Source organism: Epinephelus moara, chromosome 18 (assembly GCF_006386435.1).
Source record: "Epinephelus moara isolate mb chromosome 18, YSFRI_EMoa_1.0, whole genome shotgun sequence".
NCBI classification, from domain to species: Eukaryota; Metazoa; Chordata; class Actinopteri; order Perciformes; family Serranidae; genus Epinephelus; species Epinephelus moara.
Window position 1 is genome coordinate 33,436,457 of NC_065523.1, and position 20,605 is coordinate 33,457,061.

At 42.7% G+C, this 20,605-nt stretch overlaps 1 protein-coding gene across 7 annotated transcripts in view; it reads left to right on the plus strand.

The window, feature by feature from the left end:
* ep300b (E1A binding protein p300 b) overlaps nucleotides 1-20,605 on the plus strand; it is a 48,869-nt gene that overhangs the window by 14,578 nt on the left and 13,686 nt on the right. For 2 of the 7 annotated variants that reach the window (XM_050068270.1, XM_050068271.1), the window contains exons 10-24: nucleotides 89-272; nucleotides 464-541; nucleotides 1,361-1,440; nucleotides 2,115-2,267; nucleotides 2,785-3,312; nucleotides 4,102-4,347; nucleotides 4,424-4,619; nucleotides 5,504-5,655; nucleotides 9,791-10,030; nucleotides 11,817-11,905; nucleotides 13,008-13,118; nucleotides 15,393-15,449; nucleotides 15,801-15,878; nucleotides 16,370-16,437; nucleotides 18,355-18,505. In XM_050068270.1, coding sequence (XP_049924227.1) covers nucleotides 89-272; nucleotides 464-541; nucleotides 1,361-1,440; nucleotides 2,115-2,267; nucleotides 2,785-3,312; nucleotides 4,102-4,347; nucleotides 4,424-4,619; nucleotides 5,504-5,655; nucleotides 9,791-10,030; nucleotides 11,817-11,905; nucleotides 13,008-13,118; nucleotides 15,393-15,449; nucleotides 15,801-15,878; nucleotides 16,370-16,437; nucleotides 18,355-18,505 — 2,411 coding nt within the window. The remainder of the gene's footprint in view (nucleotides 1-88; nucleotides 273-463; nucleotides 542-1,360; nucleotides 1,441-2,114; nucleotides 2,268-2,784; nucleotides 3,313-4,101; nucleotides 4,348-4,423; nucleotides 4,620-5,503; nucleotides 5,656-9,790; nucleotides 10,031-11,816; nucleotides 11,906-13,007; nucleotides 13,119-15,392; nucleotides 15,450-15,800; nucleotides 15,879-16,369; nucleotides 16,438-18,354; nucleotides 18,506-20,605) is intronic. The other 5 variants (XM_050068273.1, XM_050068275.1, XM_050068274.1 and 2 more) reach the window with 3 other exon arrangements.

The window sequence follows — 20,605 nt, forward strand, 5'->3', positions numbered from 1 at the left end:
CCTTCAGTTTGCAGTCATGAAAGTATTTTATGTGCTGTTGCGATGTGTCCTGTAACATCCTCTCATGCTTGTGTCGCGTCTGTTCTAGGCGGAGTACTACCACCTGTTGGCAGAGAAGATCTACAAGATCCAAAAGGAGCTGGAGGAAAAGAGGCGGACACGGCTCCAGAAGCAGGGCATGATGCCTGGCCAACCTGGCATAGCCTCCCCAGGCCTCCCACAGGTGCCTCCTAGCATGGGACAGCCACCTATGGCTCCTGGGCAACCCCCAAGTAAGTACATATACTCTTTACCTCCCTCACACGCTTCTATGTGTACGTAGACACACACATTTGTTATTTCAAAACGTGAAAAAGGAGCAAACACACTGGCAAACTGTCTGGCAAAAAATCTGTGGTTTTACTGGTATTCAGTTATCCTACAGACCAGATCTTTATTCCTGTAACTCTTATCATCCCATCAGATGGTCCTCACGCCGATCCGTCCATGGTTCGACCAGCTGGACCCAATCAGATGGTCAACAGGATGCAGAACCCAGCAGGTACGTCCCTCATTAGTGTATATTACATTATTACAAAGGCCAGACTTAACTTGCAGAAATGTATTTAAAATAATAAGGCCAAATCTAAAGTTAATACAAATGAACAATATGAGTAGAGTGCGTCAGATGGCTTATAGGTTGTAGAAGAGTAAACTTAAAAGTGATCTAAGTTGCTGGAGATGTTTGGAGTGGTTACATTAAAGGTTTGGTTCACTCAAATTATGAGACTTCTAATGTTATCAAGCCATAGAGATAGTTTAGATTTTTTCCCAAATTAACAGGAGGTCCTCGTTGTTTATTTCCTATTTTATGTGACTACACGCCAAAATGATTCTAGCATCAGAGAAGGAAGGACACTGCTTGGCTTCAGTGTGTGAAGGACATTTGTAGGGGGTAGTGACAAGTGTTAGATGAAACTCTGTAAATCTGTTGTCAGCCTGCTAGCCGTAATACCTCCTGCAGTTTATGCTTCAAAGTAAACTTGGCCAGGTGACATCCTGTCTGACTGTGTTTTACTGTTTTTTCAGTTCAGTTCAAAAATGTTTCTTTTCAGCAGGCTCGCTAGTTTTCTCTGTTTTGACTCGTAAGTTTACTGATAAAGAAACTAGACTGACCCACACTGGAGTGCAAAACACATCCTCTTTTGCTCATGGACTAATTTGTTTTAATTCCAGTAGATCAATACTGATAGAATATTTAATTTTTTTCCATGTTCAAACAGTTGTTGGACTTTCAAATTAAAGTGACATCCCGAATGTGAACACCTTAGGGTCACCTCTCACTTTGACATGCCTCATTTCTGTCCTCCTTCACTTCTAGGAATGAACCAGTTTGGTCAGATGGGGATGCAGCAGATGGGTCAGAGGTCTCCTCTTCCTCTTAATGCTCCAATGAACCAGGTATGCATCACTGTCACCATCTTTGTCACAGATTACTTGAAGATATATAAATATTATGCTGGAATGTCACATAAAAATGATTTTACAAAATAGATACAGAAAGGTTTCGACCAGTGACACTCAGTTTACGGCCTGCGGACCAAATCTGGCCCATGATAGGGTGCTGGGTGGCCCACCGGCCATTTTCTAACTCAAAATAAAAAAAGAAAAATGTATATAAGGTGCCAGAGTGCATTAAAAACATCCAAAAATAGCTTGTGTATCCAAGAGCCAGGGAGGACCCCCAGACCCCCTGGCAGAGATCTGTGCTAAGCCCCCTATGTCCTCATATCTCAGAAATGCCCATGCAAACATCTGACCTGTGCAGGGCTTCTGCAACTGGCCCCTGGCTTCCTGTCATTTTGCATAAAGGCCCCCCTGGCAAAGCAAGTTGAGTGTCCCTGGTTTAGACAGTGTTGTTCTCCTAACTTGAACACTGCTGGTAACCTCAGCTGTGATTGGTGTGGAGGAGGGTACACAAAGTCAAAGAAACCAGAAGAACCACTTTTACAGTAATCAAGTTTACATATGCATAAAAAATAATGCGCATTAAAAAGTAATTTTGACTGTCTCTTTTTTTTAAATGTTAATTGACTGTCCAAAACTTCACATACCCTTTGTTGTCTCGTTTCCAGATGGGTATGGGAGCAACAAGGATGGGCCAGCCCAATGCCACACAGTTACAGAACCAGTACCTCCCTCCAGGCCAGTTTCCCGGGTCCAGTCCTGGACTTGGCTCTGGTCCTATTGGCATGAACCAGCCAGGAGCACAGACCGCCGTGCCACCGGTAAGGATTAAGTGACAAAGTGACAGTACCTTGTAACGTGAAGATGTGTTTGATTCCAAGCGAAAACTGTGATATAATGAAATTCAAACATATCTTCAGTGGATGTGCAAATGAGGACAAACATAAGCATCAACTCTTCAAGTAGCTTAGTGGGAATTGATGGATAGTGATGAACACTGTATAATTAACTGAACTGTCTTCAGGATTTTGGCATATAATTCATGACCGCTGTGAGAGATGGATTGCAGTTCTTTATTGGCTCTATCTCAAGGTTTTAAGACTGATTATTTGTGCTTTCTGGCAGTCTTCCCTCTTTAATTAATTCACTTTGTAGGTTTCCAAGAGAGATTGGAAATTAAGTGTTGTGACTCAGAAGTTCCAGAGTTGTGTACCTGGTAAAATCTTGTGCTATATAATAAGTCAGACCCATGTTCTTCATTGTTTCTCCCGTATACTGGAGATCCATCCAAAGTTTCTGTGAGAAAGATTTCTAACCTCTGTGTCCTGTCCTCTATAGCCAAACCAGATGTCAACACCGCCTTCCCTCCCAGCCAGCAGCCCTGCAGCACCGCCTGCCTCTTCAGCTCCAGGCTCCACAGCCCCTGTAGGCTCCATGGGGCCTGGTAGTGCCAGTGCTGCTGGGCCTCTACCCAACCTGCCTCCATCCTCGACGCCCACCCAGCCAAACTCCTACCCTCACTGCCCACCCATCCGAACAAACTCCCCCTCACCTGCACGCAGCTTAACGCCTCAACCACATCAAACACCCCCAACGTTACCTCGTTCTCAGACCCCACAGCCACAGACTCCCAGCACGCCGCAGCTGCCCCCTCCACAGCACCCGCAGCAGCAGCAACAACAACAACAAGCTTCACAGCAACAACAGCAGCAGCAGCCATCGGGGCAGGCGGTGAACTCTGAAAAGGCCAATCAGCTTCCACAGCAGACACTTGGGGGTGCGGCTCCCTCAGGCCCCCAAACAGGTCAAGCTTCTTCGGTGCCTACCCAGAATGCTCATGTGCCATTGCAGCGACCACAGACCCCAGTGAGTAGATCACCCTGCTTTCAATACTTTGCCCACTCTTTTCCCAACCCAGCTTGCCATTTTTAAAGTACAGGTAAAGCAAAAATAAATGTGTAATGAGTTTGTCACAACACAAAAAGTCATTTATTAACCACCCAGCCAAATTTAAACGATTAAAAAAATCGCCAAGTATGTAAAATAAGCTTTAAAAATAGCGGAAATGAGCCGGGGGCATGTCCGCTGAAGGAGCTGAAACAAAATCAAGCCGCTGGGAAGCGACAGACTCTTGTTGGCAGCCAACTCCACAATGCAATATTACACAATTTACCGTCTTTTCACGTGTTTTCAACAAGTACACGTATAATGTGTTTAGAAAGAAATCACTGATTTTGCTTTATCCAAACTTTAAACCACCTTTAAGCCTTCTTGAGTGATGCTCTTGGCTTCCTGCTCGCTCTGCTTCAGTGAGCCTTTGGTTATGAGTAGTATAGAGTCCTTTATCCCTGTTATACTTCCATGCTGGTCTGATTGTTCTTTAGTTTCCTCTCACTCACAGGGAATAAACATAAAAATGCAGGTTTCATGGAAAAGTCTGGGGAAAGCTTGTCAATTTTAAAAAAGACTGCTAAGTTCAGGCTTTACACATACATGGATGGCATCAAATGAGTGTGAATGAGATCAGAAAGTCCTTGAATTTAATTACAAATCAGTGGTGAATGAGTTTGTTAACCCAACAAAAAAAAAAAACAAATGTGTCCTTTCATTCATAACTTGCCATTGCTAAACATCACTCCATCTCTTTTGCTGCAGCTGTCTCCGAAGCCTTCTCTGACAGCAGACGGTCAGGTGTCCTCTCCAGGCTCAGTCAGCAGCAGTGCTGACCCCAGTTCCCAGGTCACCCTGGCGGACGGCCCCGCTCCCAGCCAGGAAGATGTCAAAATGGAGGTGAAGAAGCAGGAGGAGGACGACGACGACGAAGGGGCCGACGACCAAGGAGAGGGCAAGGGGAAGATGGGGAAGGGCCATAATGACGTGAAGACAGAGGAGAAACCAGAGGTAGGACCGTCCATGTCGACTTACTGACCTTCTGATCGAGGAGGTTGTTATACTGACTCTTGAATCTTCCTCTCAGGTAAAGAAAGAGAAGCTGTCAGGAGATGGGTGTAAAGGCGAGCCCATGGATACGTCTTCGTTCTCAACGTCGTCGTCAGTGCCAGCAGGTGAAGACAAGAAGCCGGAGGTGAAGAAGGAGCCCAAAGAGGAAGAGGAGGGGTCAGGGTCAACAGCCAACAGCAGCTCTCCAGCCAGCACTCAGAGCAAGAAGAAAAGTAAGTGCAGAGTCTTCACTGTATCACTGACTTAACAGCTTCTATTACCTGCACATTAATGAGGGGGTAGAGTTGCCAAAAAGCGTACTCAGGTAAAAGTACTTTTAACAAGAATTCAAGCAGAAGTAAATGTATGTTTTGTGTAGAGTCAACTTTTATTAAACCTCTTCTGTCGGAGTTAAAACTGCTTCGCAAAAGAGAATTGTTTTGCCGACAGTTTTGAGACAGGGAAAGTACAAATGTGTCTTTTGAATAAACTGTGTGAACTTATTGTCCAGTTAGCAAACTCTTGATTTTCTCTGTTTAATCACCATTTAGTGAATAAAATGGTGAGCAATTGCGAACACAATGCCAGGGTGAAATAAACAGAGCACCAAAGAAAAAACAGAGGGGCTGGTTATTGAGTTAATTTTTAGCTCACCAACTCGCCTTGTGTGTAATCACTATTAGAAGTCTCTACAGATCCAAAATAATGGACCCGAACCCTAATGGATCTGAGGAATTTATTCTGAGACACAATATGACCCAGTAATTTTAAATAGGTATATATACCCAACCAGTTCATGCCTAAGATATAATGGACCCAACCTGGTACATGTCCAAGATGAGAGAGGTTCTAATTTGTGGCCTGAAAAATCTGGTATTTCTTTCATATGGACAAGCTACTACTACTTAATATTTACAGTCTGTGTGCGATGTGTCTGGTGTGTGCTATGGCCATTGTTAACTGGCTATGTGATAAGGTCAGTGGAGTTTCCCTGTTAACAGTCCCTAAATGCTGCAAAGAGGAGAGGCTTCCATGCAGTTTGTTTCCATGCCTCTTCTTCCTTCACCTTCCATCCTAAATCTCTTTCATTCCTTATTTCCTTTTCCACCTTTTCCAGTCTTTAAGCCGGAGGAGCTGCGCCAGGCTCTGATGCCCACACTGGAAGCTTTGTACCGGCAGGACCCTGAGTCCCTTCCCTTCCGTCAGCCGGTGGACCCCCAGTTACTGGGAATACCCGTACGTATTCGAACTAGTAACAAAACTAACCTGGTAAGGGACTGCACTGGCTGCCATTTTGCTTCAACTCCTCTGAAAACGTAGCTTTTTTTTGTTTGTTTGTTTTCCTTTTTCATCTTAAATATCATTTTGTCATAGTTGTAATGTTTTCTGAATTTATTTGATATGTATCTGCTTCTAGTTTCTTTAATCTTTCAGTTACATTTTTCTCCCATTGCATGTCAGAAGTTTAGAAAATGAGATTTGAAAGTGTGCGTGGGTGTGTGTTTACGTGTCTGTGTGTGTGTGTGGTCTCTTTTTTGAAACTTCTTGTCATTTGTAAATCAAAGCAATGACTCTTATGAACATTTGTCGTAACTTTGATGGAAATACGAAGAACAAAAAGTAGTTGATACACAAATCAGATTTAATACAACATTTAAAGTTTGACTGGATTGAAATTTAGGTTTTTGTGCTGACAGCTGATGTTTAAATCCCCCAAATATGATAACCTTAAAAAAGAGCTTCCATCAGAGTATTATGCTTAATTAACAAATATCTATTTGCCTTTTATGGCACTCCAAATATGCTGGTTTCACACTGGAAGCAGAAGCGCCGCAAAGCATGCCAAGTGTCAATGATGCCCTGCCTGTTTCCTCTCGGCGCCCATGTTAACTAGTTGGGCTGCTCACACATGACACGCTATGGCCCCGAGCTCCACGGCCAGCTCACGATCTGCAGCGATAGTTCCGCTGTCTGGTCTGTTTTTTACACAAGCCACGGACAAATCTGGCAGTAAAACACACTGACAATCTACTATAAACGCTATATTAGATATGATATCAATGATCTGATTATGATAAATGGTAGAATATGCACTCTGTGCTTCCACATATATGTCAGTTGTGTCTAAACAGAGCAAGAGAGACAAGCAGAAACTCACAACATTACATGTGATTAGAAAAGAGCAGAGGAACAAGATCACTTGCTGAATGGCATGGAGTAACTGGCTTCTTGAGCCACATTCGACATACAAGGAGCTTCTGCGTCCAGTGTGAGCATGGCGTAAGGAGACAGTAATGGAGACATGTCATCAGTGTATTTTAATGAACAAAGTCCAAACGAAGAGCATAATTTGCTTTAAGCTCTAACAAAAGTTCATAAACCACTTGCTTTCATTTATCACTTTAATTTGTTTGCCGTTGACATCTGATTTTAGGTTTTAATTTGAATCATCATTTTTTGTAGTTTTCATCCCAGTATTCCATCGCTAGCTTTCTAGTTCAGTTCCTCACCAGTAGTAGTGTGTTGGTGTTCAGGTGGGCAGTGTGTAGAGGTGGGACAATACCTTTACCCTCATTGCATCCAAATTAAGCGGGGGAAGAGCACTCGATTCAGTACAAGACAAAAAAATCATTATCGTATTGCAGACAGAGTGACAGTGTCTGTCCTCCCACTGCCTCATGCAATATGAAGTTTAATAAATGCCGTTTTTAGAGCAGTGATGAGCGAGCACCAGGCTATTGGCTCACCTCTCTGCAGGGACCTCCATGGTCAAGTGATGCAACTTTCCACTGTTGCATAATTATATAACAGCATTTTCACATAAACATTCAGCCACTTGTGGAAAATGTAAGATGTGGGATTTGTACACTGAATTGTTCTGGTATACATTCGGCTCTGCAGACCGACAGGGTAATATGCATCACTTGTTCGTTCATGTGAGTGGTTCCATTCAGAGACCAGGGTCTGTTTCCTAACTGTTGTTGCCATGGTGACACCGAGATGGACCCTGCTCTTTGAAACTCACACCTCCTCTTAATTTTTTATTTTTTTGGTTGAATCTCCAAAAAGGCTTTCTTTTCCTCGCCCTCCTCTCCGCTCCTTTCTCAAAATGGTGTTTGAGTTTGAGAAGAAGCGGAGGAGAGATGACGGGAAAAAGAAAAACCACTTGGAGACTCATTCGTCCCCCTTTACATTTGCTTCCCCTCTGCACCGTTGGCTTTAACTCTGCCATCGTATTGCCACTCACGCTGCTGGCGTTGTTAATGCCAACCACTTTGTTGCTAAAGACAGTAAACCTCTGTCTGCTTGTTGCTGTTGCCACTGCTCTGTTCTTCTTGGTTTTGCACCCTGATGGCTTTCTGGGCCTGAAAGATTTGTTTGCTTTCAGACTTCAGCAGAGAATCATTCCCCCAGCTGTTGCACAACACTGTGTGACTGAATAAGCTACTTATTAAGACAAATTGATGTATAATTTTTTTCACCAGGCTTGGCTTCAGTTGCTGTAGAGTGCTGCAAGGATGACACTTTTTCGTAGGCCAACCTGAGAGTTAGCATCCAATGGGATTTGTCCACTGGATACTGGATTACTGCAGAAAATAAGCTCTGTGGCAAACAAAAGTGGATAGTACTTCAGTATTTTCCTCAACAAGATAATCTTGACAAATGAGCACTTTCATGCAGGGTTCCTGCAGATCCTTAAAAAGTCAAAAACAAGGCTTTAGTCACTGTTGAAATATCTTAAATTAATCTTTTTAAAAAGTCTTAAAAATGCAAAAAAGACATGGGAAGCATGAATTTGAAAATTCTTTTTAACATTGCATCATAAAATCTCAAAATAATTGTTCACATCTGTGTATATATATATATATATATATAAACACTTAACGCTAATACCCCTTTAAAAGTTTGAGCACATTTACCAAAGAATGAGTGCAACCCTGGTTTGTTTTTAGCCAGCACTTGACCTTTGTTGTGAAGGATTTTAAATGTGTAATCAGTTTGATTTCAGTTGGTAATGTGTCCCAGAGTTGACAGCCCATTATGGAAAAAGCTGATTGTCCAAATTTAGATTTATGAGATTTGACCAGCAACACTCATGTTGTGTTTCTGGACGGGATGCTTAGAGCAGAGGATCTATTGTCTGCTAGCTAGTTGTTACTGCACTCTGGACGACATAGAGAAGTGCTAATTTAACACTTAACCAAGAATTTGTGGCACGGCTGAAAGTAGTACAAGACAGTGCAAACGAAGCTCAGTATATTTCACACAAAAAGTTTTTAGAACTTGGGACGATGGGAATCGAGGCAGGGAAATCCCACATGCAGAGTGAGAAACACAAAATCACCAAGAAAACCTGCCAACACCACCAGGTGTTTCCCACTTCTGTTCTTCCCCTGTGTCTGCCATGAGACATAAAAGTCATGTCTTATGTTACAATAAACATCTAGACAAAATTTATCCCCAACCGTAAGTCAGAAAATAATGTCAGTCCTTGTTTTTTCCCCCTTTAATTTTCTGTTATGGTAAAACTGGTGTTAAATTTTGTTCTAAAAAGGCATTAAAAGTTCTTAGTCTTAATCTTCCCATAAGTGTAAATGGAATAACCAGAGTTAAAAAACTTATGTTAGACTTTAACGATCTACACCACAGTTGCATGACTTCAGCTTCGCCACCACGCCAAGGTTGTAACGCAGCATTTGTTGTGACGACGTCCTGCAGCCTCTTTAGCCACATGTTAGCAAACAAGCTTTTTTAAGACACGTTAAACCTTCACAGTTCATTAGCGGGATATTTAATGGCATCTTTTATGTCTCAGAACAAAGTGTGAAAGTCTCTTAACCTTATGTTAACCACAGACCTTATTTCAGGCACCAAACCAAAATCTCATTGACAGTAGACAAATGAACCAGAAGTGCAAACATGCTTACTCATTTCCAGTTTTAAGACTCATTCCTGCACCACTCTATAGAACATGTAAAATGCAATCTCATCTCATCTGGAGCCAGTTTTTCCATTTTTGTGCGGCAGAGGACCAGACAGACTTGTGGCAGTCACCTGGTCCCTGTACGCAGCACATAAAGGAACTTGACTTTAAATGTAGGGTGCAAAGCAGAGAGCTGTAGGGCAGAAGTTGTCATGTCTCTCTGTTTGCACGTGAACCTTCTTCTCTGCAGCGCTCAACAACATTGTCCCCCTGCACCCTCTTCTCTCCCTACTCTGGTCCCGCCTGGTCGACTGCGACGCCTTCATCACACCTTCATCTGACAACGCTGATGATGATCATCATACTCTTCCTCTCCATCTCTCTCACCTTGGTCCCTCAAATGACCAAACTGTCCGCCGACCCATCTCAACTAAACCTCAACCTGCCACTTGAATCCGGATGGCGCCCGTCCCAAATCAGGACTACTTTGACATTGTGAAGAACCCCATGGATCTGTCGACCATCAAGCGGAAGCTGGACACGGGACAGTACCAAGAGCCTTGGCAGTACGTCGAGGATATCTGGCTGATGTTCAACAACGCCTGGCTGTACAACCGCAAGACGTCCCGCGTGTACAAGTACTGCTCCAAGCTGGCTGAGGTGTTTGAGGCGGAGATCGATCCTGTCATGCAGGGCCTGGGATACTGTTGTGGGAGGAAGGTAAGGCAGGAGCGTGTGCTTTTGCTTTTGTAAACACATTTGGTCCCAAATGAGGAATATTTCCTTTAGTGAAGACATTTTGCTTGTCTTTTGTTATTTAGCTAATTTATGATCAGTAGTAGGGTATAAAGAAATATCTGTATTTGCTTTCAGGTGGAGAGCTAGAGGAGAATTTGATACCACCCTCATATGTTCAGTAAATGTAAAGCTACAGCCGGTTAGCTTAGCTTAGCATAATGACAGCTACACAGCAAAATCCACTAAGCACTAATTAACATGTTATATCTAGTGTGACATATAACATACACGTTGGCAGCACTTGTTAAACAACAACAATGGCATAACACGGCAATAACAATCATTTACCATCCCTGTTATATGATGGCTGAATCCGGAGGGTAAAGAGCTCCCGGACCTCATAATCGTTGCAATTTTTGGACATTTTTGGTTGCTGTTCTTCTTTGAGTTAGCCGCTAACTGCTTTTTAAATCTCCCAATGGTGTGTTGCACACATAACATGTTGTGAAATCATCACACCTGACACATCCATGGTCCTGTCTTGCCGTCTTACACTTTTTACACAGATGATGATTTGGTGCTGGTACTACCTCTGCTGCCAGCTTAAAGGTGAAAAATGTCCCCCATTCCTTGTTTGTACTTTTCATACGAACGGCAAGGAAGAATTCCTCTGACAATAGTAACCTCATAGTCAGACATAATTTACAGAACAGATGAGTCAGCACTATTCATCAACTTACATGACATGAATATGACGGCAACGAGTAAAACGGTCTCCAGGGCTGTCTATCAGCCGCTTGCTGCTGTCGCCTGCTCTCATCCATTTTCCAGGCGAGGTGCAGTTCATCTCGAACGAGCCTACTGATGAGTGTAGATGGCGTGATCCTCGCAGTTAACTTATCACTCACTCCCGGACTTTCCCCCCCTCACACACATTAGCCTACACTGGCAGACCCGTTCCCTTGTTTTACAACATGAAAAAAGAAACGCCTGCATATTTGCGGGTCACACGAGCAAGTAATTGTAAATTATACTTGCGCTGACTCCAAAAATGGTCACGAAATGCCACCATTTGGTTGCAGTCTGGAGCCCTGAATGACACAAACCATCACAGACTGTTGCAGCTAAACAGCTCAGTGGATAAAGAAAAATAATTTGACCTTATGTAACAAGTTTGTTTTTATCTCACTCTCTCTTGGCTTTAGCTCTTTGTTTACTTTCCTCACTTCAGTTTCTCTTCCTGTACACCGAGCTGAACTCAAATCAGAAAACTTTCATTCACCGACAGGCTCTGCAGTCTTTAACACTGATTCAATATGCTGAATCAGCTGTAAAAAGGGCCAACAAGGGCTGTTGAGGGCCAACGGTGAAGGACACACCGCAAAGAAGAGGCCAACACATTCTCATTGACGGCCGACTGTGGGCTTTTATTTCAGGGCCAGACTACCTGCTTCTCTTTGTTCGTAGTATTTATGCTAAGCTAAGCGGCGGCCTGTAGTGTTAACAATAATGAGGGTGGTATCGATCTTTTTATCTGCACCGTCTCTCCACCAACATATAAGTATTTCCCCAAAGAGGTAAAATTGAGGTGTGGTTTAGGCTCAGTGTGACCACATAAATGAGTCAGAAAAGTAATGCAAACATACGGGCGTGCTGTGAGCTATGAGTTCTTTTTTTTTGTGGATCCAAGTATGGTGTGCTTGTGTGAAAACTGTTTTCCTCAGATAACCGCAAACAACCTTTTCGTTTTTTCTCTTTGTTGTTGCAGTACGAGTTTTCCCCCCAAACTCTATGCTGCTATGGAAAACAATTATGCACCATCCAACGTGACGCTGCTTATTTTAGCTACCAGAACAGGTAAGGGCTTTCGACACATTGGAGCACAAGCACACACACACGTCACAGATAAATAAATACCCTTAAGGACGTCTTATGGACATTTAGACATGTTGCTGTGATCGTGCAGCCAATGAGATCAACTTGTTTTGTGTCTTGTTGTATTTTGCACATTGATTATATTGCCTACATGCAATCAGTGCAATCACAGATGAGTTTTAATTTGGCTTCAAATGGTTACCCTGGCACCATCCTCCATCTTCACAGTTCACCGTTTTAATTTTCATTATGTTCTCATTCATAAAGTGGGCTCCTGTCTTCTTCTGCAGTTATTCTTTATTTGTTGCACCATTGTTTCCCACTGAGTAAATTTACATGCACAACACATGACGGCTTGCATCTTCTGATATTTACTCGCATAAGTAAATAAATAAAGGGGGAGGGGGTTATCCATTCTCACCACCAGAAGAAAGGGTCCCACTTTATAAATGAACTGAAAGGATGATGGGTCTCTGTTGCTTTATTTTTTCCTCATCCACCCTTTCATGTTGGGAGACGACTCGTATCCTCACCCCCCTCCTCCTCCACAGCTCCTAGTGGTCTCTCATGTTGCTGTAATGTTGTTGTTGTTTACCACTGGACGTCTGACGCTAATCTTTGCTTTGCCTTGGCTCTCTGTCCTCTGTTGGTTGTTGTTCACATCCTGTCCGTCCCTCCCTCCTCCATGTCCCCCCTCTCCCTCTCTGTCCCCTCCATTGTCTCCGTCTGACCTGTAACGATTTATTTCACGCTTTTTTAATATTCATTTTGACCTCCCCATCTCCCTCCCCCCCTCCCTTTCCCTTCTCCCCTTCTCTCCCTCCTTTTTTAACGCTTGTGATGTCTGCATTGGCCTGTTTTGGTGTGACCAATCATCCACTCCAAAAATTTACGCGCAAAATCAAAACACCCGCCCACACAAAAACCCTGCATCACGATTGGCTGCTTCCTCCTGGCGACGACCTACCTTGCCCTCTGCCTCCTCCTGTGTGTCCGCCCCCTGGCCTGTCCTGCCCTGCCCTGATTGGCGGCTGCTTCTTCGTGCCCTCTCTGTGATTGGCTGTGCTGATGACGAACGGTGTAGTTCACCAAAATATGGGCTTCTTGCTGACAGGTACCACTTCTGCGAGAAGTGTTTCAACGAAATCCAGGGCGAGAGCGTTTCCTTGGGGGACGACCCCTCCCAGCCTCAGACGTGAGTACCATTACACTCCCGCCTTCCTCTCACACGCAGCAGAAAACAGCTCTCTCATCAGAAATTTGAGGTTCTCATGTGATGCTTGCCCAGATGAGCAGTTATGCAATTCTGGTGTTGGAAGCATCAAAGATTGAATGTAACCAGCTGTTATAAACTCATTTTTTGGGATATCTACTCCCAAAAAAGCTGTTTACAAGCATGAATTTAAGGTTAACCCTTTTACATCCTGTTTTACCCTCTCATTTTAACTTTATGTAGCTTTAAGGTTATAAAAATCATTCCACAGAGGGGAGGGGCACGAAATTATCACAGATCGTAGCATTGATAAGCTCCAGATCAAGATTACAGGATTAGATCTCGGCATTGAGAAATTAGAGAAACTTAAAAAATAGATTTCCTATTTATTCAGGCTACATAAACATGATCTTGCTCCTGTTATCTCACCAACACACATTCGTCTATGATGCATTTTTGCTATTCCCAAGTGGAGCCTGTTGTATGTGCAAGAAGTTGGGGGGCAGCTCCCCCTGACCACTCTCTCACACATACACACACACACCCTGCTCTAAGTGACAGCGGTGGTGGACAAGAAGTAAACGATCAAACGTCTGGCTCCACTTCACTAGAGTCGATGCTGACAATACTCATTTGAACTTTTTTGCATGTGAGGGTGGAAACATGAGCAACTTTTGAAACATACAGGCAGAGAAATGCAGTTTTTGACCGCCTAGCTCATAGTTCATCTCTTGTTGCTCCATCAGCCTCAGGTATGTGATGTATGCTAGCAGCCAAGAGCCCACATGGAGTTAATTAAATTATACAAATGTAGGTTAATGATTAAAGGTAAACATTAGCCAGCTGATTGCTTAGCTATAAATATTAGTGTCTAAGAAAATAACAAAACGAGTCAATAAGAGTCACATTAAAGTACTGTACCACATTACAGTGTCTGACAGAATCACATATCCAGCCTGTATTGGCTTATTCTAGTTGCTCATTGAAGCTACGTGGTGTTTACACTGAGTGAAATGTTTTACCTCATACACTGTTTTGTGGCTGCACCACTCCATGAAACAGAAATATTAAACAGTGGACATCTTGTGCATCATTTTCCCAAAGTTCAGCCTTAGATTTTCAGTGTTTTTGGAAACTTTGGGATCTTTGATCTTCTTGTCAATTAATTGCATTCATTGGCAACTATCTGGTATCTGGTTCAGCCATCTTTTTAAGTCAGTGCCAAACATTACCTGGTTCCAGCTTCTCCAATGTGAGAAAGATTTGCTGCTTTTTCCTGTTTAACATCGATGACTATGCTTACATGCCCCAAAATTGTTTTATTTTTACTTAAAAAAAGACAATACCCCTACTAAGCTGTTTATGAAAATGAATATTTCACTAATATTCCCATTTACAAGCAGCTATGCATACTCAGATTAACATGCCCTAACATGTGGCGTCATTATAAGATGTTTTATAAGTTCACCACTGATGGTGGACATGTTAAACCATGCGAACACAGCCTTCCTTTTTAATTCCTTCAACCCCCTTCTTGAAAAGGTCGGCATTGCGATATTTGTCCAAGGACATGTTGATCCAAGTCTTTCATAACGTTTAAAAGTAGGTGTGTTTCTCCGTAAGACCAGAGATATGGGCTTCGCTTTTGGGTGTGCATCTCGACCCCAGCCTTCAAAACAGTTGGTTAGTTGGTATGTGTACAATGCACAAAGCTTATTGTCAAGAAGACAGGAGGCTGTGTGTTACTAACTGCGGTAAAAACCCTAATTGACAACAGAGACAATGGAATATGCTGTTCATGTGACCCATATCCAATTCAGAATACTGTCATATTTGGAATAACAGTAACATTAGTTTGCATGTAAACATAGTCATTGTAAATTAAATGTCTTTGGGTTGTTGTTTGGACAAAATATGACATTTAATGACATCACCTCATGCTCTGTAACATTATATAAACCCAATTGATAAAGGTTACGATGATATTTAGATATGCTATGAAGGAAATTTCAGAGCCTCTTTTCTTATTGGGTTGTTTCATCTTGTCATATGTCATAATTCTGTCAGTATTTCACATTACATTCTTACAGTAACTGTGTGATGTGTACAACTCAGTATGATAGGTAGTGTTGAAATTTGAAGCTAGTGGTCACATTTTGAATTTCTGTACGCCTTTTCTGATTTGAGGATATTTCTGCACACAGCAGGGACTACTGTGTTGTGTCTCAGTGTTTTATTGTCCGGTGTTTTCCGCAGGTCCATCAACAAAGACCAGTTCCAACGAAAGAAGAACGACACACTCGACCCTGAGTTGTACGTCCCCTTCTTTTAACTAATCAACTCTCATTTATAATTATTACACACCTTCTCTGTGATAATGTAAAGCCACTGTTTTTGTGTATTTAGATTAAATTGCATCATGATTATGGATTTTATTTTTAGTTAAGCCACTTGAATTTGGTGCTTATGTATCAATGTTAAGTGATTATATCTGAATAATAACTTTAGATATCATAACTGTCCTTATTTGCTAAACGTACTCATTTAGCAGCTCTGCAGCTCCTTCAGAGGAACAAACAAAGTGTCTCTGTAACCCGTGGCACGTTGCCTTACTAACTTTGGATATTGTGTCTGTCTTTTGTCTCCTGTTCTCTCTCTGCTCAGACTTGTGGAATGTATTGACTGCGGTCGTAAAATGCACCAGATCTGCGTCCTGCATAATGATACCATATGGCCGTCGGGGTGAGCCAGCTATCATACGCACACTCTGTACATTCTGCTGCGTGACTGGAAAATTAATTTGGCCTAACAAACACATGAATACACATTTTCATCTAGCTGTAGATGTGCTGTTGTAAACAAATTGTCAAAGAATACACAGTTCCAACTTTGAGGTACAAACTGAGAATATGTCGGAGCCTCAGGACAGAAAATGTCTGCCAATGTGGCGGCAGCAGATACTCACACAAACAAAGTCCTGCAGCTCGAGTGCAGAGTGAGAGGCTCTCATTCCTCTGAGTTTGATCTGCCTTCATGTGTGGTCTGTTTGTAATTAAAAGACGTGAGCAACTTCAGAGTCATTAAAGCTGTTTAAAGAAAGGAAGACGGACATGAAAGACCAAGTCATCTCTTGATTAAAGCCACTTAATCACTGTCATCGGTGCTGATTGTGACAGAGCTGGTGGCAAGCTACAAATTTAACCATTTGTTGTTTACTTCCTCCTCAACCACAGCTTTGTGTGTGACAACTGCCTCAAGAAGGCCAACAAGACGCGAAAAGAGAACAAATACGCAGCCAAAAGTAAGTGCCGAGCTTCTGGCTCATTTCATGTCTGTGTTTTATGACCTTGCCTGCTTCCTTTCCTTCATCCAGACTTTGTCATTGTGTTTTCATCCCTTTTTCCTTTTGCCTAAACACCAACATTTCAGAACATGAACTCTGCTGCTATCTAACAGCGGTTTCACTGTATCATTGTACCCCTAATTTGATCGTCTTTGTATCATTGTATCATTCCACTTTCTAACACTATAATCCCTTTTTGGGGGACCAAGATCAGGCTACATCCACACTAGCATGTTTTCTTTTTAAAACACATAACTTTTGCTACATTTATGCCTAGTGTCCACACTACTCCCGACTTTTGAAAATGCTGCTGACCCTGTTTTAGTTTGAAAACAGTGATGTTCAGTGATGTCAAGCCAAAACATTATAGCTGGGTCTACATAGCCCTAGTGCTTTAAACCTTCTTGTGTAGGTAACATTAGTCCTTTCCCATTGCCATGGCGTCCTCTGGTGATGGATAACGCTCCCGGTTCAGCTATAATTTGTACGCATACATATTTGCTTTGCAACAACTCCCAATCTGAGTTTTCCACCGTCGTGACCACCTTACTCACGTGTGAAAGCCCAGACACACCAAACTGACATCTAAGAACTAGTGGCAACAAAGGCCATCTGTTGCATCACCTCACATCATTTGTGTCTCTGCCACAAAGTTGCGCTTGAACACACCGCAAAGACTTTAGCCACGGCCAGCTACCACATACGTTCTGCACCTGTGTGAGAGGATATAACTCTCCATACCAGCAGGTGGCGGTCGGCTGAATTTGTCATTCGAAAAGGGAAACCAGAGGGCTGTCAGAACAGATTTAAGATGCTAATTAGCCAGTTTGCACTTGAACAACACAACCTGATGCTGAAAGAACAGAGTATATCTACTGTGCACGAGCCCATGCCTGTTTCTGTCAAAGAGCTCCGTGGCTAAAAAGTATTTTTACCTCAAAAAACAAGTGTGTTTTGATCTCACACGAAACTACCAATAGGATCTCATTCACCGATGGGCTTTGCTGTCTCAGATGCTGATTTCAACATGCTGAATAAGCCAAAAAAAAAAAAAGCCAACAAGGGCCGACGAGTGCCAGTGGTGTGGGACACGCTGCAAAAACTAGGACGACAGACGCTCATCAAAGGCCGACTATCAGCTCTGTGTGTCAGGGCTCCTCCTAACAGTAACCGTTCCACCTCGTCAATGGCCCAAACAAAGAAATTTCTGGTCTTACTTTTTCGTTATTTTCGTTCTTCCTCTGTATGTTTTTTTAAGCAGCCAACCACAGAGTCAACAGTCTAGTTCCTGTTAACTCCAGTGCACACATGTCCAGTGTACAGGAATGGTCATTTGATGTGTTTGAGGCATGTTAGTATGGATGGAGATTATTTCTGAAACCGTGCTAAAACACTGTTTTAAAATGAAAACATATTTGTGTGGATGAAGCCTCAGTCAGTGTACTTTCGACTGAAGCAGATGTATACTACCACCACTCTCGTGTCTGTGCGACAATATTTACTTATATTAAATAAGTCTTGTCAGCGTGAGTTTGCCAGACAACCAGCAGAGACTCCATAAGGTCACTGGGCCTGGCAGCACGTCACCCCTGTGAAACCACAACATTTTGTTTTAACACTTTCGCACTTTTACAAATTAAACCAAGCAGATGCATCCTGTTAATTGAGGAAAATCTTTTCATGTATTCTATGTAGTTAGACACAGATTTTGTCCCTCAGCTGTTGAAAACACTCAGGAATAAGTTCAGGGTGGTAAATTGGCTATAGCTACAAGTGAAGCGAGCTTGGACACATACGGTTCCTATCTCTCGGTCTGTTCCCACCTCTCTCTGTATTCCACCTCTCATTCTTCATCCTCTGTTTTGTCTTCTACAGGACTTCCTCAGACCAAGTTGGGGAGCTATTTGGAGACGCGAGTCAACGACTTCATCAAGCGGCAGAACCTCCCTGATTCTGGTGATGTCACCATCCGTGTGGTCCACGTGTCAGACAAGGTGGTCGAGGTCAAGCCGGGCATGAAGTCCAGGTAGGAGGTCATATTTCACCGCTGCGAAAGATGGCTCGTTGATTAACTTTGATATTTGTACATATCGCTCATCAGTGCAGCAAAACACTGAACGTGATGGCAAACCAAATGGACAATTGGCAAAGTTATCCTATCGTCATTTTATTTTAGAAAATAAACCACAGGGTTTTCCACAGTGTTGTAGTGGAGATTGACAAACATGTGCATGAACAAGCATTCAAATCACTGCAGTATTTAAAACAGAATCCTGTCTGTGGTTGTTTTATTACAGATACAAAATTAGACAAACATATTGCAAATATGGGCTTTATCATTCACCACAGCGTGTTGTATCATGAAAAAAAAACACACAAGCTGAACACTGATACACTGAGCAGGTGTGTGAAGTGAAATAATCTCGATGATCACAGTCATCAAAGATAAAAACGCTGGCAACAGAGTAAAAGAATCTACAGCGACAGAGGAAACTCTTCGTACAGCTTCTTCAATACTGCACTTCTCTACAGTACCCTCACTTATCATTTCTTAGTTTGTACATCCTCGACTCCTTTCCTCGCGTCTGAGTCCCTCCCACCTGAGATGCAAGCAGAGGAAGCAAGGAAGAGACATGAGGAGAGGAGTCAAGGCAACAGCCGTCATTTGAAAGCGCTGTCAGTTACATATGACGTGCAGCACAGCTGCGTTATCTGTCCATTGTTTTGTTATAGCATACCACTATATTGTATGATCTCTGTCAGATGAGCGTAACAGTGTTCATCGCACATTTGAAAATTTTAAACAACTAATACAACCAAAGATTATAAAAGGAACAATTGACATTTCTAGAGTCATGGTTTGTATGTTCCAGCCGCGTGTTACGCCTCCTTAATACGTCACAGGTGCCGCAGAGGATACACCTGAGCACCCGTAACTCCTCCGGCCAGCCTCTTTTCTCCTTGAGATACCTTTTCATAATTGAGACATCTTGCAAGACTCTGCACGGCTATTGATTTTCAGTCACAGGCAGGTGATGAAGAGGCACAAAAAAGAGAAATGAGAAGAGGCCTATGTGTCCCTGAAAGTTTAGGGTTTAGTTTAAGGGGCACCTTCGCTAACAGAAGAGAGTATTATGTTTTTGTTAAATATAATAATATGCTTAATGAGCTTTAAGATAAACAAGCGGTGCATCACACAACATTATTAAAACCACTGTCTAGTAACCACACTGATAACGAGATCAGATTACGTTGCAGTAATTAATTAGAGCTGTGCATAGCAGTGATGGAGAGTCAGTCACCATCAGGTGCGGATCAGACATCAGGCTGAATTTGGTTTGATAGTGATGATGAGGATAATAAAGGACTCAGGTTACACCCACAAGAGGCTGCATCGAGCTGCAGTTAGTTCACAGTTTGCACTGACCATCGATGGCTGTGATCAGACGAGGGCGAGGAGCAGCGCGAGGGGCATCTCTTCTCCAAGACCAGTTTCCAAACGGCAGTTCCTCCACAGCTATGCAAAAACAAAATGTGCAATGTGTTGTTGCTAGGCAACAGCTGGTTGGCCACGGTGCACAGTAGAGCACGTAACAGGCAAGTCTGTAACAAGTAACTGAATTTAGAGTTTGTTTACTAAAGTGTGGGAAATATTGTGAACACTGGTGGAGCATAAATGCACAGTGGGAAACGTTTTTATCTCGGAGGCAACAAACGGATTTTAGTACGACAGCCTGCTGATGAATGTTAGACCACCCACTGCTACAGCAGCACAGTAAAGTTTGTGTGTTGTCTAGTTAATATAGTATTAATGCCACTTCATAATCCGTTTGGGAAATCTCACCAGCTGGCGTTTTCCACAAAATGCCAACAGTTAAAGCACATCCCACACTAAATTTGCTAAGTCCATTCTGTGCTGTGGTTTTGTCCTGAGTCCTGGCTGATACTCAGTTAACCCATTTGTGCCTGCAACGGAAATTTTTAATTTCCTTTTGGAAGTGTTGTCTTGGCTCGCCTAAAGCCAAATCTGGAGAAATTATCAGAAGTGGTCAAACAGTTGCTGAGATACAGCAAATGTTCAGACTTTGGGCACCTGGGACTGCTGTTCTTCCATATCTTTCTATAG